This window comes from Acomys russatus, chromosome 23, assembly GCF_903995435.1.
Source record: "Acomys russatus chromosome 23, mAcoRus1.1, whole genome shotgun sequence".
NCBI lineage: Eukaryota > Metazoa > Chordata > Mammalia > Rodentia > Muridae > Acomys > Acomys russatus.
Genome location: NC_067159.1, coordinates 151,266 through 167,805, shown reverse-complemented (window position 1 = coordinate 167,805; position 16,540 = coordinate 151,266). Strand labels below are relative to the sequence as shown.

At 46.6% G+C, this 16,540-nt stretch overlaps 1 protein-coding gene and 1 non-coding gene across 2 annotated transcripts; both read left to right on the top strand.

The window, feature by feature from the left end:
* Positions 1 to 84: 84 nt before the first annotated feature.
* On the top strand, positions 85 to 15,420 carry Polr3c (RNA polymerase III subunit C). The gene is made up of 14 exons (XM_051165656.1): positions 85 to 355; positions 2,064 to 2,229; positions 3,395 to 3,836; positions 5,089 to 5,174; positions 7,971 to 8,075; positions 8,200 to 8,292; positions 10,625 to 10,705; positions 10,886 to 10,937; positions 11,606 to 11,666; positions 12,047 to 12,197; positions 12,994 to 13,095; positions 13,222 to 13,271; positions 13,668 to 13,817; positions 15,213 to 15,420. Exons 2-14 carry the CDS (start codon positions 2,083 to 2,085, stop codon positions 15,292 to 15,294), a joined length of 1,602 nt encoding a protein of 533 aa, XP_051021613.1. The 5' UTR covers positions 85 to 355; positions 2,064 to 2,082; the 3' UTR covers positions 15,295 to 15,420.
* On the top strand, positions 3,051 to 3,180 carry LOC127206799 (small nucleolar RNA SNORA5). The gene has a single exon (XR_007832889.1). It is a non-coding gene; the product is annotated as a small nucleolar RNA SNORA5 (small nucleolar RNA).
* Positions 15,421 to 16,540: the final 1,120 nt, after the last annotated feature.

The following is a 16,540-nucleotide window of genomic DNA, read 5'->3' as shown; positions in this document are numbered from 1 at the left end:
GCCCGCCGTTCCAGGGCCCGCAAGGGTCACGTGAGCCCGTCCGGCCCCCAGAGGCCCGCCCGCCCGCCAGCGGCCGCAAGACCCAAGGCCCGCCTCCCGGCACCAAAGGCAGAGGAGAACCGGGCCGCCAGCACCTCAGACAGCCCCTGGCCGGTCCTCCAGCCTTCCAACGAGAGGAAAGAAAGAGCGTCCCCGGAAACCACCGACACTGCGGGCTAGAGCGGTCCGTGCTGTGACCTCTTCCGCGTCCGCCTGCATGGTGCTGTGTTTCCAAGAAGGGGCGGTGGGCTCCCCCATGAGCTGCTGGTCTCGAGAGGGTAACTTTTGGAGCTTCTAAATTAGCACTGACCCCGAGGTTAGTGAAAACGCCGCCGGAATGAGGAGGCCCTGAATCTGGGCCAAGAAACGAAGTCCGGAACAAGAACTTGCGTGAAGGGAGAGGAGCCAGGCGCCTTGGAAATGCTTTTCAAGGATGGCAACTGGTCTAAGGATGTTTCTCCAAAGACGTGGATAAGTGAAATAGTCTCCCCTGCGACACCGTGGCAAGAGAGACAAAGACTTAGGTTCTAAAGAGTAGGAGAAACAAATGAATAATGGCAGATAGCAGCTTGTGATAGAGAGGTAATTTATAAATCAACTACGTCCATTCCTGCTTGGGTCCCATTTGTGTAAAATTTTAATAGGGTTCTCAAGGGAACATAACTTTGTCTCCTAATTGAAACAGCCTGTCAAGAAGCTCTCCTTTACTTCTTCTCCTCCTTCTTCTTTGGTTTTTTTCGAGACAGGGTTTTTCTTTGTAGCCTTGGCTGTCCTGAACTCTCTTTGTAGACCAGGCTGGCCTCGAACTCACAGCGATCCGCGTGCCTCTGCCTCCCGAGTGCTAGGATTAAAGGCGTGCGCCACCACTGCTCTGCTTTACTTTTTCTAAGTTGTGTTTTATGGTTTAGGAACGATACTTTGCACTCCTACTAAGTCGTGAACCTTAGTTCTTTGTATCTATGACAGATTGCAAAGTCTTTGCACTTCCCTCACCCTTTATTTTTAGAGTTCTGACACTCTGGACCAGGTTTGCTTAGTATTTATTATGTGGCCCGGGCTGGCCTTGGATTTATGGAGTCCTAGCTTTAGTGCTGGAATTACAGATGATGAATTCAGTCTTCAAAGATTATTGGAACCACATATAATCCCATAAAAATAAAGGGGAGGATGGTGTTTTTGTTTGTTTGTTTGGCTTGGTGTTTGTTGGTTTGTTTGTTTTTTAAGACAGGGTCTCAGGTAGCCAGGCTGGCTTTGGACTCAATATGTAACCTTGAACCCCTGTCCCTCCTGCTTCTACCTCCCAAGTGTTAGAATTACCGGCATGCAGCACCATACCTGGCTTTAGAAAACAAATTCATTGTCTAGTTTTCCAGTCCTTTGTTTTGATGGGCAGGTGTATCACCCACCAAAGTCTTAGTGTATAACACAGACTGGCTTTGAACTTTGTGCCCCAGGTTGTCCTAGAAGTGTTGATTCTTTGGTTTCAGCCTCCTGAGTGCTAGAATTACAGGCAGTGTACACCAGCATACTACCCAACTGCTGCAATTACACTATATACATTACAAATAATTCTGTGCTGCTTATAGTGTACAAAGTCTTGTTAAGTGTTGGCGTAGCATATACTCACTTAAGGTTACAGCATAATTTATTGATAGATGCCAGATTCTTTTTTGTTGTTGTTGGGTTTTTTTGTTTGTTTGTTTGTTTGTTTTCTGAAACAGGGTTTCTCTGTGTAGGCTTGGCTGTTCTGGACTCACTTTATAGACCAGGCTGGCCTTGAACTCAGAGATCCACCTGCCTCCGCCTCCCAAGTGCTGGGATTAAAGGTGATGCTGGATTGTCTTACTGTGTCAATGTCAATATTATGAGTAGAACTGGTGGCAGAATTTTTATTACTTCCTTGGAACAAAGGATCCCAAATCGAAGAATTAAGGCAAATATATTCAAGATTTTAAGGTTTTGATGTGTATTGTCACGTTGCCTTCTGGGGGGGTGGGGGATGAATTTATATTGTTCTTTCCTAGGTCTGATGCTCCAGGTGCAATGACTCAAGCAGAAATTAAACTGTGTTCTTTGTTGCTGCAAGAACATTTTGGTGAGATCGTAGAAAAAATTGGAGTCCACCTAATCAGAACTGGCAGCCAGCCACTTAGAGTAATTGCCCATGACACAAGAGCATCACTGGATCAGGTATGTTTAGATACTATCAGTTGGCTCTTTAACCTTTAACCTCTTTAATTCATTTTTTTCCAATCTCCTTTGAACAGTGGTATTCCTTCCCCTAGAAAGTAGAAAGAGAGAAAGCCTGCCCTACAGACAGGACCACGGTGGGGTGGGGTGGGGTGGGGTGTGGCATTGTACTTAGGCCCCAGCACACTGCTTCTCGGGGACGTCCCAGCTCACCTTTGCTATGTAAGTAACCTTTGCTGTTCCCATGCCATACTCTTCTAGTCACAATAACTCTCCTCATCTAGTATTGTCTTTAAGGAAGAAAAATGGTAGGAAAAAAAAGACATTGTGACGTGAAAGAATTTTATGGAGGTCCTGGCTGCAGATGTAGCTCAGTTGGTAGAGTGACTACAAAGCATGTAGGATGCCCTGGGTTAAGCTACAACACTACATAAAACCAGGTGTGGTGACTTATGTTTATGATCTCAGCACATGAGAGGAAGGGCTCAGAAGTTCAAGGTCATCCTCAGCTACATAACAAATATAAGGCTACCATAGCCGGGCGTGGTGGCACACGCCTTTAATCCCAGCACTCAGGAGGCAGAGGCAGGCGGATTGCTGGGAGTTCGAGGCCAGCCTGGTCTACACAGAGAAACCCTGTCTTGGAAAAAAAACCAAAACAAGTATAAGGCTACCCTGGGTTCCATAGACCCTTGGTTCAAAACAGAAAACTATCAGATAGATAGAGATCTGGAATAATATGAACGGCAAAGCAAGGAATTCTCTTGATTTCTTCCATTGACAGTAGCTACGCTAACGCATAGAGAAAGTGAGATTTTATGTACAGTCAAGTCAAGTTCAGTCCCTGTCCTGTCATAGCAGGCCCAGATGGCTGACAGAACAAGCTCTGCTGTTCATGGGCCCTGAATCTCCTATCCTGGGACCTGGGGATAAGTTTGGCTGCAGACATTGTACTCTTTAGACATAGGAATTCTCAGGGCAAACAAAAGGTAGGTCCTGCTGTTCAACTCAGGCCCAGCTGCTTAAATAAAAAATGTAGAAAGATTCAAAAGACTCTTTGCCAGTGAGTTGATGCTCACTAGTCTGAGGAGAGGGGAAGTGTTGCTAGTAGTGGTGAGCTGTATTGCTTCAGTTCTTCCCACTCTTCTGTTTGGGTCCTATCTAGGTGAAAAAAGCCCTTTGTGTCCTCATCCACCATAACCTGGTGATCTATCATGTGCATAAACGCGGTGTGGTGGAGTACGAAGCCCAGTGCAGCCGGGTACTGCGGATGCTTAGGTACCCCCGGTACATCTATACTACCAAAACACTGTACGGTGACACCGGAGAGCTGATTGTTGAGGAGCTTCTGCTGAATGGCAAAATGACAATGTCAGCCATTGTGAAGAAAGTTGCAGACCGACTCACAGAGACCATGGAGGATGGCAAGACCATGGACTATGCTGATGTGTCCAATGCATTTGTGCGACTGGCAGATACTCACTTTGTACAGCGCTGTCCCCTGGTTCCTGCCACTGACGGTTCTGACCCTGGGCCGCCACCACCTGCCCCAACCCTTGTCATTAATGAAAAGGACATGTACCTAGTTCCCAAACTGAGCTTGATAGGTAAGGAATCTTCATCCTGGAACTGTGACTTGCCCTAATTGTGGCTTCTTCCTCACTGACTGTTGTTTGAATTAGCATCTGAGTGTCTGGTTACTTTCTGTGTCCCAGTGATTGTATTGCATAGTGATGGAAAAGCCATGATCCCTGCCCAGAGTACATTAATCAGTCCAGGCATGGTGGTGCACGCCTTTAATCCCAGCAGTAGGTGGATCAGTGTGAGTTCGAGGCCAGCCTGGTCTACAGAGTGAGTCCAGGACAGCCAAGGCTACACAGAGAAACCCTGTCTGGGAAAGCCAAAAAAAAACAAAAACAAAACCAAAAAACTATGGCAGGCAGAGCTAGCTATTACAAAAATATGTAATGGGGTAATACATTAGTACAGGGGAAGGAAGGCTTATGTTTTTCTGTGAAGGTGGAATTTGGTCTGGGTCTTCATGCAGAAGTAGGACCTTCCCAGTGAAGCCCCAGAAGATGGGTGTTTTTAAGACTAGTGTGTAGTTAGGAAAAGAAATAGAGCATTAGAGAAAGTGAAAGTGAGCATCGCAGCAAGGTGAGCAAAGTTCAGAGCAGCATCAGAGGGACTAGGTCAGCAAGGCATTGGAGTGTCTGTCCTCTCACTTAAGAGCAAGGGAAGACTCCTCGCATGCAAAGTAGGGAAGTGGCACCGTCTGATTTATGATGTCCATTGTCTAAAGGCTGAGAGGCTAGGGCGAAGGCAAACGGAGACAGACCTGGGAACGTGGAACTGGAAGCAGTGACAAGACAAGCTCAAGAGCAGCATCTGTGTGTGTGACTTGCACGTGTGGGAGCATCATGGTGCCATTCACTGAAGAGAGAGTAGGAGGAGGAGAAGCAGTTTGAGGGCAGACATGGCTTTTCTTTTATTTATTTATTTATTTATTTATTTATTTGTATTTTTTATGTAGATTGTTGTTTTGCGTGCATGTACATCTGTGTGAGGGTGTCAGATCCCCTGGAACTGGAGTTACAGGCAGTTGTGAGCTGCCATGTGGGTGCCAGGAATTGAACCCTGGTCCTCTGGAAGAGCAGCCCATACTCTTAACCACTGAGCCAGACATGGATTTTCTTGATGATGCCCTCATTGACTTGAGTTTCTTATACCTCCTCAGCCTGAACAGCCAGCTGTGCCCTGAGACAGCTCCTAACGTCTTTGGGATGAAGAGGCACCAGCTTCATCTCCTGTCATCATGTGACATATATAGTCTAATTGTTCAATCCTTTTATCTGTCAGGAAAAGGTAAAAGGAGGAGATCTTCTGATGAAGATGCTACTGGAGAGCCCAAGGCCAAGAGACCAAAATACACAGATGACAAGGAGGTAACAGGTTCCTGACTAGCAGTCCTCACCCTAGAGCAGGCCAGAAACAGCCCTCAGATAACAAGTCCCGCAGAACCTGAGTGCTCCTAAGAAGTACAAGGATATAAACTTCAGGAAACGTGGGTTAGGGGTCGACCAGTGTGAGCAGAAGCCCACTGCTCTCTCTGCCCACTTCTCCCCTGCCCCCTCTTCACTAAGAGTCAGTGAGGCCTCCTGACAGTGGGAAGGGCCTTGTGGAGGGAATACTCCATTTCCCTTGGAGGGTTAACATGTTGCACTGAACAGAGAAGGCAGGGCTGGGTGTGGTGGCACATTCCTTTAACTCCAGCAGGGATGCAGAGGCAGGAGGGTCTCTATGAGTTCCAAGGCTACAAACCAACAACAACAGAGAGAGAGAGCCTTTGGTGGAGATGTAGCCCAGATGGTGAATCACTTGCCTGGCATGCGGGAATCCCTGGGTTTAATTCCCCATGACCAAATAAATGCAGAAGTGGTGCCCAGTATGATGACCCACACCTTTAACTTAAGCACTTGGAAGGCAGAGACTAGCAGATCTCTTTGAGGTGGAGGCTAGCCTGGTCTATGAGTTCCAAGGTAGCCAGTGCTACATAGTAAAACCCTGTCTTGAACAAAGCAAACCAGCAATGCCGCACATCTAATAATTCCAGGACTCAGTAGGTAGAGGCAAGAGAATCAGAAGTTCAGGTTATCCTCGGCGACAAAGTAAGTCTAAAGCCAGCCTGTGGAAAAGTAATTTCTGTTTGCCTAATTTAATTGTCCTCTCTGAGGCTTACTACCTCCGTCTCTAACCTAGAACCTGGAAGCTTCTCTTCTAGCCTCTGTACAGTCTAATCTAGGCCCAGAATGTTTTCAGCCTCTGAGACTTATTGCTGAATAAGCTCACCCCCCCCCCCCCCCCCCCCCCCCGAGCTCTGGCTGGCTGCTTCAACTCAACTGTTCTGACTCAAACTCCCCTCCAAGCTGACTGATTCAATCTGGCTTCTCTCACTTTCTCACTAAATTGTTCTGCTTGACCTCAGACTAACTTTGGCAATCTGTTCTAATCTTCTGGCTCCTCATTCTCCGGCTCATACTGTCTTCACCATATCTTGTTTGCTCACTCTTCAACCTCTCTCTGTAAAGCTCTCCTGGTAAAATTGCTCTGAGTACCATGAACTGAACTATCTCTCTCAACTCAGTGACTCAACTGACTTGAATAGAACTCAGAAATCTGCAAGCCTCTGTCTCCTGAATGCTGCAATAAAAGGCATGTACTATTATGCCCATACCTAAGCTTTTCTTTATCTAAAGCTTCCAAGAGATCCAACACCTTCTGGCCACCTTGGGCCCCACACACATACATAACATGATTAAAGAAAGAAATCTTTGCTGGCTGCAGGGGTACATGATTGTAATCCCAGCACTCAAGGAGGCAGAGGGAGAGGGATCTCTGTGAGTTCGAGGCCAGCCTGGTCTACAGAGTGAGTCCAGGACTCACACAGTCCAAGTCTACACAGAGAAACCCTGTCTCAGAAGAAAACTAAAATGAAAGCAAGCAAAGAAGGAAGGAAGGAAGGAATCTTGCAGGGCTGGAGAGATGGTTCAGCAATTAAGAGTACTTTTATGGAGAACCCAGATTTGGTTCCAAAACCCACATGACAGCTTACAGCTGTCTGTAACTCCAACCCCAGAGGATCTGTTATCCTCTTCTAGATTCCACATGTAGCAAGCATGGATCTGGTGCAGATACATCAATGTAGACAATCACATGTACACATGTGATTTATGTACATGCATACATGTGTATATTTATGTATACATAAATAATTCTCTTTTTTTTTAAGTAGACATTTGGCTCGCTGTGGTAGAACACACCTTTTACTCTAGCACTCAGGAGGCAGAGGCGGGTGGATCTCTGGGAGTTTGAGGCCAGCCTGGTCTACAGAGTGAGTTCCAGGACAGCCAGGGTTATGTAGAGAGACATTTAGCTGAGCATGGTGTCACAAAGCTCTAGTCCCTGTGCTTTAGGAGGTAAATTGAGAAAGTGTCCAATTACGTCACAGACTTCAAAAAAGGCAAATAAGATCAGGACTGGGGAATGTCCTCTGATTTTAGCCAAGAGGAGATCCTTGAGGCCAGTGGTGGGACTAGAGTGCCACTAACAATTGAGGTTTCCTTCAGAGCTAGGGAGAGGGTGAGGGGATGGCTAGAATAGCCAGATGTGGCCAGAGGGAAAAGGAAGGGGAGGGAAGAAGGGAATTGTAGGGTTGCAGGAAAGTTCTAGAAAGAGACTTGGGCAGGGGAAAAGCTCATGAGAAGAGAGAATAAAGGAGAGGTTGCAGTTACAGAGGACAGGAGGCCACTTGATTTGGACCCTGAGCCCCATGAGAGGACAGGGTCTGACCAGCAGTGTGGCCCTGGCCCTCAGCTAAGGGGAGAAACAGTTTCCTGGGAAATCAGAAAGAAGGAAAGGAGATGGTAAAGATGTTTGCACGAAGTTGAGTGAGTTCTGGCATCTCTTTTCCCCATGAAATCAAGAGGAACGTTACCTGGAGAGAGTAAGCGAGGTGCCAAGTGTGAGATCGGAGGGTAATGAAGAGGAATTTACAGAGGAGGAAGGTGACCAGGGAACTTGATGTTTGAATTGGTCAGGACAGACCCACACTCTGGATTTCTTTTTGTCTAGCCCATTTAATTACTCCAAAAAATATGACAAAATAATGGAACTTTAAATCAAACTCACTAGGAAGCAGCCCTGTATTCCAGTATTTCGCTCTAATCCTTTTCTCTGCTCAGCCCACCCCAGATGATGGGATTTACTGGCAAGTCAACCTGGACAGATTCCACCAGCACTTCCGTGACCAAGCCATTGTGAGCGCAGTAGCAAACCGAATGGACCAGGTAATACCCAAGTGGGTCAACTAGGGTTCAGCAAAGAAGGTCTTCCGGGTGGTTGGCAGATGTGGCCGCTGGCTCAGAGCCAGAGGCAGCAACAGTGAATTCTGAGTTCTAGTTTACTTTTCAGACAAGCAGCGAGATTGTGCGGACAATGCTCCGGATGAGTGAGATTACCACGCCCTCTGTTGCCCCGTTTACCCAGCCATTGTCCTCCAATGAGGTATGCTTCAGTGGTCTTTCTTTTTTGTTTTTCATGGGGGTTTTGTTTTGGTTTTTTTGCTTTTGGCTTTTTTCAAGACAGAGTTTTTCTGTAAAACTGCTCTGGATGTCCTGGAACTCTCTCTTATAGACAAGGCTGGCCTCAGACTCACAGAGATGCACCTGCCTCTGCCTCTCACGTGCTGAGTTTAGAGGTGTGCGTCACCAGCACAAAGGTTTAGCCTCATATTGTGCCAGCTTTCTGATAGACATAGGTATTATAACAGTTATTAGACAAAGCTTGTATGGTTATGTTGATGTCTGTGCCTTGGGGAAAGGGGTCTCTCTGTTCCTTGGAGTAGGGCAAGGATTTTTTTGAAATAATGAGCACTGAAATATTTGACCACCTTAGAATCCAGCTTTTACAAATATTAACCCATGGCTAGAGAGATAGTTTAGCAGTTAAGAACACTGGCTGCTCTTCCAGAGGACCCAGGATCAATTCTCAGCAACCACAAGACAGCTCACAACTGTCTGTTACTCCAGTTCAAACGGATCTTACACCCTCTTCTGGCTTCCTTGGGCACTGCACACACATGGTACACTTACATTCATGTAGGCAAAACATACATACAGGTTAAAAAAAAAAAAAAATTAAAGCCAGGCATAGCGGCACGTACCTTTAATCCCAATATTCAGGAGGCAGAGGCAGGCAGATATCTGAGTTCAAGGCCAGCCTGATCTACAAAGCAAGTTCCAGGACAGCCAGGGCTTACCCAGAGAAACCCTGTCTCAAAAAACAAAAACAAACAAAACCAAATAAATAAACCTCAAAAAAAAAAAGTTAAGCCATTATTATAGTCAAATGTCTATCTGTCAAGTACAACTTAACTCTAATTGTTTTAATAATCTAGTATCAGGGCTGGAGAGATAGGTCAGAGGTTAAGAGCACTAACTGCTCTTCCGGGAGGTCCTGAGTTCAATTCCCAGCAACCACATGGTGGCTCACAGCCATCTATAATGTGATCTGATGCCCTCTTCTGGCCTGCAGGTGTATGTGCAGGCAGAATACCATATAAATAATAAATACATCTTTTTTTTTTTTAAAGATGTATTTATTTATTTATTATGTATACAATACACATTAGATGACATTATAGATGGCTGTGAGCCACCATGTGGTTGCTGGGAATTGAACTCAGGACCTCTGGAAGAGCAGTCAGTGCTCTTAACCTCTGAGCCATCTCTTCAGCCCAAATACATCTTAAAAAAAAAAAAAAAAAAAGAATCTAGTAGCAATGTGTGTCTTGGCCCATGCGTGGAATCCTACCTATTCAGAAGGCTACGAGGATTGCTTGAGCTCAGGAGTTTGAAGCCAGGCTGGGAACAGCAAAAAGGCTATCTCTGCATTTGGGTTCTGATGGAAGCCTTGGCATTTGAACATTACATTTCTATCACTTTTATGATTATACTTACTGAAGTATTGTTACTATATGTTATATTGTTTCAAAGCTTTTTGTAATTGGTTGATTTGTTTGTTTTGAGACAGGGTCTCTGCTGGCCTGGAACTGGCACTGTAGACTAGGTTAGCCTCTCCCTAGTGCTATGATTAAAGGCCTAACTCTCTTAGCTATTGGCCCCTGAAAACTTCACGACTTACTTTTTTTGCGTGGCGTGCGGATGGGGGAGGGGGGTTGGGGGAGCAGGGGTTGGTTCTGGTTTTGGTTTTGGCTTGGAGATAGGGTTTCTCTGTGTATCCTTGCCTGTCCTGGACTCACTTTGTAGACCAGGCTTCAAACTTGCAGCGATTTGCCTGCCTCTACCTCCCAGAGTACTGGAATTATAGGCATGTGCCACCACGCCCAGGATCGTGAGTTTCTTGAGCCTCATAGTTTTAGCTTCCAGAGTCTCAGCAGCCTCCCCCAGAGTGGAGTGCTTGCCTTTGGAGGCTACAGCTATACAGCAGCCCGTCTCCAGCCCCAGCGTCTAATCTCAGGCATGCACCAATGTACTTGTTGTAGGTTACTTTAACTAATTACTTATTGCTGGACATTGGGGATGTTTCTTATTTTCTCTGTTTTTGTCAGGGTCTGGCTATGTAGCACTGGCTATTTAGAGCTCACTATGTAGACCGGGCCCCAAACTCGGAGATCCACTTGCCTCTAGCCTCCAACTTCTGGGATTTAAGGCATGTGGCCCTTTTGGCCTTTGTTTTACTCTTATAAGCAGTGATACTTATGAGTACTTTTTAGACATTTTCATTTTTGAAGTCTAAATTAGGACATCTCGTTTCAGTCACATTAGCAGTTCTGAGTCCCCCTGCCCCATTTCCAGCGTCTCCTTCTGTTCCCCAGATCTTCAGATCCCTGCCCGTCGGCTATAACGTCTCTAAGCAGGTCCTGGATCAGTACCTCACACTGCTGGCAGATGACCCTGTAAGTCCCGCCCCTTGGTCTGTTCAGTTTATCGCTGCCACTAAATCCTAATGTTGAGCCGTCCCAGACTAAGTGCCTCCCTTCATCCTGCTTCGAACTCTTCACCAGACTTGCTCTATGGGAAACAGAATTACTGGGCTTTACATTCAATTAACAGCATTCACTCTCTCTCTCTAACAGCTCGATTTTATTGGAAAGTCTGGCGACAGCGGTGGAGGAATGTATGTCATCAGTATCCTTGCCAGGACCCCTGAGTTAGGAAGCAGAGGTGACCCAGGAAAGGTTGTGTTATGTTTTTGTTGAAACAGTCTCAGGTAGCCCAGGCTGGCCTTGAACTCGCTGTGTATCCTAGAAGTTGGCATTGAACCCCTGATCCAATCCCAAGTGCAGGGATTGGAGGCGTGTGACACTACCAGAGGAAAAGGTTTTGTCAATGATTAATACACTAAAGAAGCTCAAAAATTGAAATAATTTTCTGTGAATTTTCAGTGAGTTATGTTAATAAAAATAAAAAAGGCTTTGGACTGTTGCTCAGTAAGTAGTGCCACACTTATATTGTTCAAGGTGCCACAGGGAAAGGAGGCGGGGCGGAGAGGTAAGAAAGGAATGGGGCTGGGGAGAGGTGAATGTGATGGCAATGCATATAACTGGAGCAGTTTGGAGTCAGAGGCAGAAAAGTTGAATGTCCAAAGTCAATCTGGCCTACACAGCAAGACCCTGTCTCCAAAAAAGAAAATATTTTTTAAAAAGTTTACTTAAGCAAAACCCTTACACATGTTAATAAACTCATATATCATACACGAAAAGTGAAAAATAAAATATCACTTAAGTTTTAGTTATAAACTAGGAATCAGTCATGAAACCAAGCATTACTGAATGCCCTTAACCCTCTACACAAAGACCTCCACAAGGCGCTAGCGTCCCTGGCCACTGCGACTCTGGAGTCTGTCATCCAGGAGAGGTAAGAGCGTTGCCCACTGGGGTTGGGCTCAGACACCCCACTCACTGAGCAGGTAATTTGGCTTTTTTGGTTTCTTTTGTTTGTTTGTTCGGTTTTTGTTTATGGCATACCCTGCCACACTTGGTCTCATCCTTCCATTAGAAACTGCCCTTCCCTGTAAAGTTATTTCCTACTTAGGCAGATTAACCAATACCCTGCAGCTCTGTAATATCAGAATGGTGGCGCTCAAAGGAGCAGGTTAACAGTGCCCCCCCCCACCCCCCCGCAGCCTCTGGAGCGCTGAGAGAACTCCGAATGCCCTTACCCTCTGTGCTCCTGGCTCCGTCCATACCCTGAGACCAGGAGCTAAGGCAAGCCGTGAGCCCCCTTGTTCTTCCTAGATTTGGGTCTCGCTGCGCCAGGATATTCCGTCTGGTGTTGCAGAAGAGACACCTGGAGCAGAAGCAGGTGGAAGACTTTGCGATGATCCCTGCCAAGGAGGCAAAGGACATGTTGTATAAGATGCTCTCGGAAAACTTCATATCCCTCCAGGTAACCACAGAGTGCTGAGCAAGGCTGGCCTGGGCAGGAGAGACTCCTGAGGAAGTCCTTCTGGGTCCCCAGACACACACTGTAGCCACCTCTGAAAAAGGAAGAAAAGTTAACACAGGCATAGCAAATCCTTGAAGGGCCAGGTCTGTTTTAACTGGCCTAGTGAGAGAGACAGACAGAGCACAGCAAGAAATCAGCTCACAGCCCATTGCTGCTCACCTTCCTCAAGCCTTCACTGGGGCGACTGATTCGGCCTATCCCGGATGGATCCTTGTAGAGCTGAGGACCCTTTGAGGAAGCCGCTCGAGTGGATTTTGGAGTCAATCCACTAAGCGACTCAACTACCATCACCTTGATGGCTGTAACACGGTGGTGGTTATTGACACCAGAACAGTGTGCTTTGGGCTAACCATGGTAGTGCACACCTGTGGTCCAGTACTTAGGAGACTAAGGCTGGAGGGTTGAAAATCTAAGGCCAGCACTGGCTACATTGTCTCACGCTGTCTCAGTTACTAATAAATAGGGTCGGTTTTGAAAATCAATTGCAACCCACCTGGCACGTGTAGCATTTACTCAGTAAATATTAGTCACCTTCCCTTTCTTTTCCTCAGGATGCTGATAGGACAAACTGAAAGCTGGGCAGCGTGTCTCATGTGCCTGTGTATGTCATAAACATAGCTGCTGATTGTCTATGAACGAAAAAAGTGTCAGGGTTGACAGTGCCAGGCTGGCGGGTGTTTATTTTGCCAAGCTGAAGAACAGTACAATTTCTCTCGTTATTTCTGTGGACACACAGGAAATTCCTAAGACACCAGACCATGCCCCATCCAGGACCTTCTATTTATATACTGTGAATGTGCTGTCGGCGGCCAGAATGCTGTTGCACAGGTGCTATAAGGTAACAGTGTGTGGGTGTTCTCCCCATCCTCACACAGCCAGCTGTGCCCTTCTGCTTCCCTTGTCCACACTACCCAAGCCACTTAAACAACCGTGCATGCCTCTAGTCTGCCTTCTCTTTCCCCAGAGCATAGCCAACTTGATAGAAAGGCGGCAGTTTGAAACAAAGGAGAACAAGTGAGTGCATCCTCTGTTGAATTTTCTTTTTTTCTTTCTTGCCTCTACCCCCCATACCCCCTGCCCAGCCTGAGGGAAAACTCGCTGTAGGAATGGAAACAGTAGCCCAACACCCAGTCTAGTTGTATGGAGTTGCGTTGGCATAACCATGCCTTAGTTTACCCTTACTGACTACACCCCCAGTTAAATAACTTTGCAGATTTATGAGGCATGCACTTGACCCCAGAGCTAAGAGCAGCTGAGAGGCAATGAATGCCAGGAACAAAGTTCTACTTGTAATTAGTTGTGGAAAATGTCTTTAGGTGAAACCCAGAAAGGGAGGTGCTGGGCCTCTGGGATAAAGGGCAAGAGGATCTCAGTGACGGAACATTTCTCGGGGCTGTGTCTGTCTGACAGGCGGCTGCTAGAAAAGTCTCAGCGGGTGGAAGCCATCCTTGCGTCAATGCAGGCCACGGGTGCCGAGGACGTGCAGCTGCAGGAGGTAGAGGAGATGGTCACAGCTCCCGAGCGGCAGCAGCTGGAGACACTGAAGCGCAACGTCAACAAGTAAGCAGCGGCAACAGTGCCTTCCAGACAAGTATGGCTTCGCTGTCTCCTCCAGTCTGACTTCCCTAGCCTAACTGAAAGAATGAGCCTACTGCGAGCGATGGCACATGCCTTTAGTCCCAGCACAAGAGGCATCTCTGTCATTGACCAAGTACTAAGAATTTTACTTCAGTCTCAAGTCTGGCATTTGCACAGACCTTCATTACCTCTTGCCTAGAGCTTTGCGATTACCTCGTCCTACAACCCATGTGTCACAGTGCTCTCACATAGATAATGGGTGTGTGCCTGTGTGTGTGTGTGTGTGTGTGTGTCCCTACATATGCCAGCATGTGTGTGCTTGTGTGTGTGTCCACATATGCCAGGCATACATGTGGAGGTCAGAGGAAGATGCATGCTACCGAGTCTGGCTTTCTGTGTATTCTGGGACTCCAGCCTCAGGTCCTCACACTTGAATGACAGGCATTTACACAGTGGCCCAATTCTCCAACCCCTAAGTTACGTGTTGTCTTTAACGTGATCAGTATCAGCTTCCTTGCATGTGCGTGGGCGTGCGTGCATGCATGTGTGTGTGTGTTCATCCTTTGGTTTGGGAAGGGCCTATGTTTTTGACTAAAGGCCTCATACAGCCCACAGTGGCCTTGGACTGATGTTATTGATTGCACCACCTCCATCGCCAAAGTGCTGGGATAAAAAATGCACAGCAGCACAGCTGGCTGATTGATTGATTTCCTTCTCACAGCATGCACTCCAGCTTCATTGCTGTGCTCTGGGGCCTTGCGTAGTTGCCCTTCGCTGGTTAGCAGGGAATGTGTGGGCTGATTAACTCTTAGAATCTTTTTGTGCATTCCTAGAGGTTCTCTCTCTGTTTGTGACTAGTTCTACTTCTTTCTTTTCGATCTGGATGCCCTTATTTTTTCCTTGCCTAATTGCAAGGTTCTGAAGGACACCTTGGCTTTGTTCCAGATCTAAGGAGGAAAACTTTGAGCTTTTCATCATTAAGTGCAGTGTTAACTGTGGTTTTACTTTCCTCACTGGATTTTATCAGAGTTGGGAAGGCCCTTCCTCTTCCTAATCAGCACTGACTCTTCAATTCTCATGGTTGTAAAGCTCTCCACCGTTTTACCTACACTTTTACATATACGTGCTGGGTTTTCTCAGTTGCAGGAAAACTTAACTTCTCTCAGGCTAGACGCTGTGTTTGCAGCCTCAGGAGCTCCATGGTGCCTGGCATGGGAGAGATGTAACAGAAGGATCTTCTGGGTTTCCTTTCTTTAACAGTTTCCATCTGTTCTGGGATAAACAGGAAGTTCTGTGTGGCCACACCCAGCCCAGCCTCCAGTCTTGAATATGCTAATGAGTATTAACCCAGACAGATGCTTTCACTTTTCCACTTAGGTTGGATGCCAGTGAGATCCAGGTAGACGAAACCATCTTCTTGCTGGAGTCGTACATCGAGAGCACCATGAAGAGACAGTGAACGAGAAGAAGTCATGCTGGCATCAAACTCCACCCTTCCCGTGCTGGCCAACTGATGCTACACCCCAACCACAAACTGTCGTCCTTCTCCAAAGATCTAGGAGATCGAGAAGGAGGCAGAGGAGGAGGAAGAAGAAGAGGAGGAGCAGGAGGAGGTGGTCCTTAGATACATCCCTTGCAGTGGGATAAGTTGCAGATTCTTGGGGTTTTTGTTTGTTTGGTTTGTTTTTGGTCTTTCAAGACAGGGTTTCTCTATGTAGCCCTGGCCGTCCTGTAACCCACTCTGTAACCAGGCTGGCTTCGAACTCACAGAGATCCTCTTGCCTCTGCCTCCCAAATTCTGGATTAAAGGCATGTGCCACCATGCCCAGCTAAGTCGCACGTTCCTGTATTTCCGTATTGTTCATGTTACACCTGAAAGAGTATATTCTTCTCTCATCAAATCTCCACGGTGGGAAGAACCTTAAATAAATAAGATTAATTCCAAATTATATGTATCAGTTCTTACCAAGGAATAGGCTAGTGGCCAGTGAGATGACTTAGTGGGTAAAGTACTGAAGGCTTAAACATGAGAACCTGAGTTCAGATGCTCAGTGCCCTGGGAGATGCGCACATCTCTGAAGCTCATTGGCTAGCCAGCCTAGAGAAACTGATGAGTCTCTAGTTCAGAGAGAGACCCTGTCTCAACAAATAAAGTGAAGGGCAGCAAGATGATGGATGGCTCAGTGGATGAGGAAGTTTGCCACCAAAGCTGATGACCCAGCCCCAGAACCCATAAGGCAAAGAAGAGAACAAACTAACAAATTATCCTGTAATGAACCTCTACTTGGGCACCATGGCAGACACAGGTATGTACACATATACATAAAAGTAAAAATAATAAGAGGAATCGATCAAGAAAGACCCCCAACTAAAGTCCATCAAATCAGCATGAAAGCATACACCAAGAAGAAAGCTAAGATTGGGGGGATTACTACAAGTTCAAGGTCAGCCTGGGCTTTTTAATGCCTTTCAGACTGGTGTGGGCAATAGAGAACTTGTCTTATGAAAACAAAACAAAAATTAAGTCATTCCAACCCGTGCGTCCCTAAATTGGATATCTTGCTATTGTTGTGGTAGAGCCCATGACCAAGGAGCGTATCTGGTCGTAGTTCCAGGGGGTCAGAGTCCAAGGTGGAGGGATGAAGGCATGGTGTCAGGAGCAGCAACATCCTCCAACAGGACCACATTTCCCAAACCTCTCAAAC

Coding starts and splice junctions, on each gene's coding strand:
- Polr3c (XM_051165656.1), top strand. CDS start 2,083: ATGACTCAAGCAGAAATTAAACTGTGTTCTTTGTTGCTGCAAGAACAT. Junction 8,076..8,199: donor TAGCAAACCGAATGGACCAG/GTAATACCCAAG, acceptor TTTACTTTTCAG/ACAAGCAGCGAGATTGTGCG. Junction 13,272..13,667: donor TTTGAAACAAAGGAGAACAA/GTGAGTGCATCC, acceptor TCTGTCTGACAG/GCGGCTGCTAGAAAAGTCTC.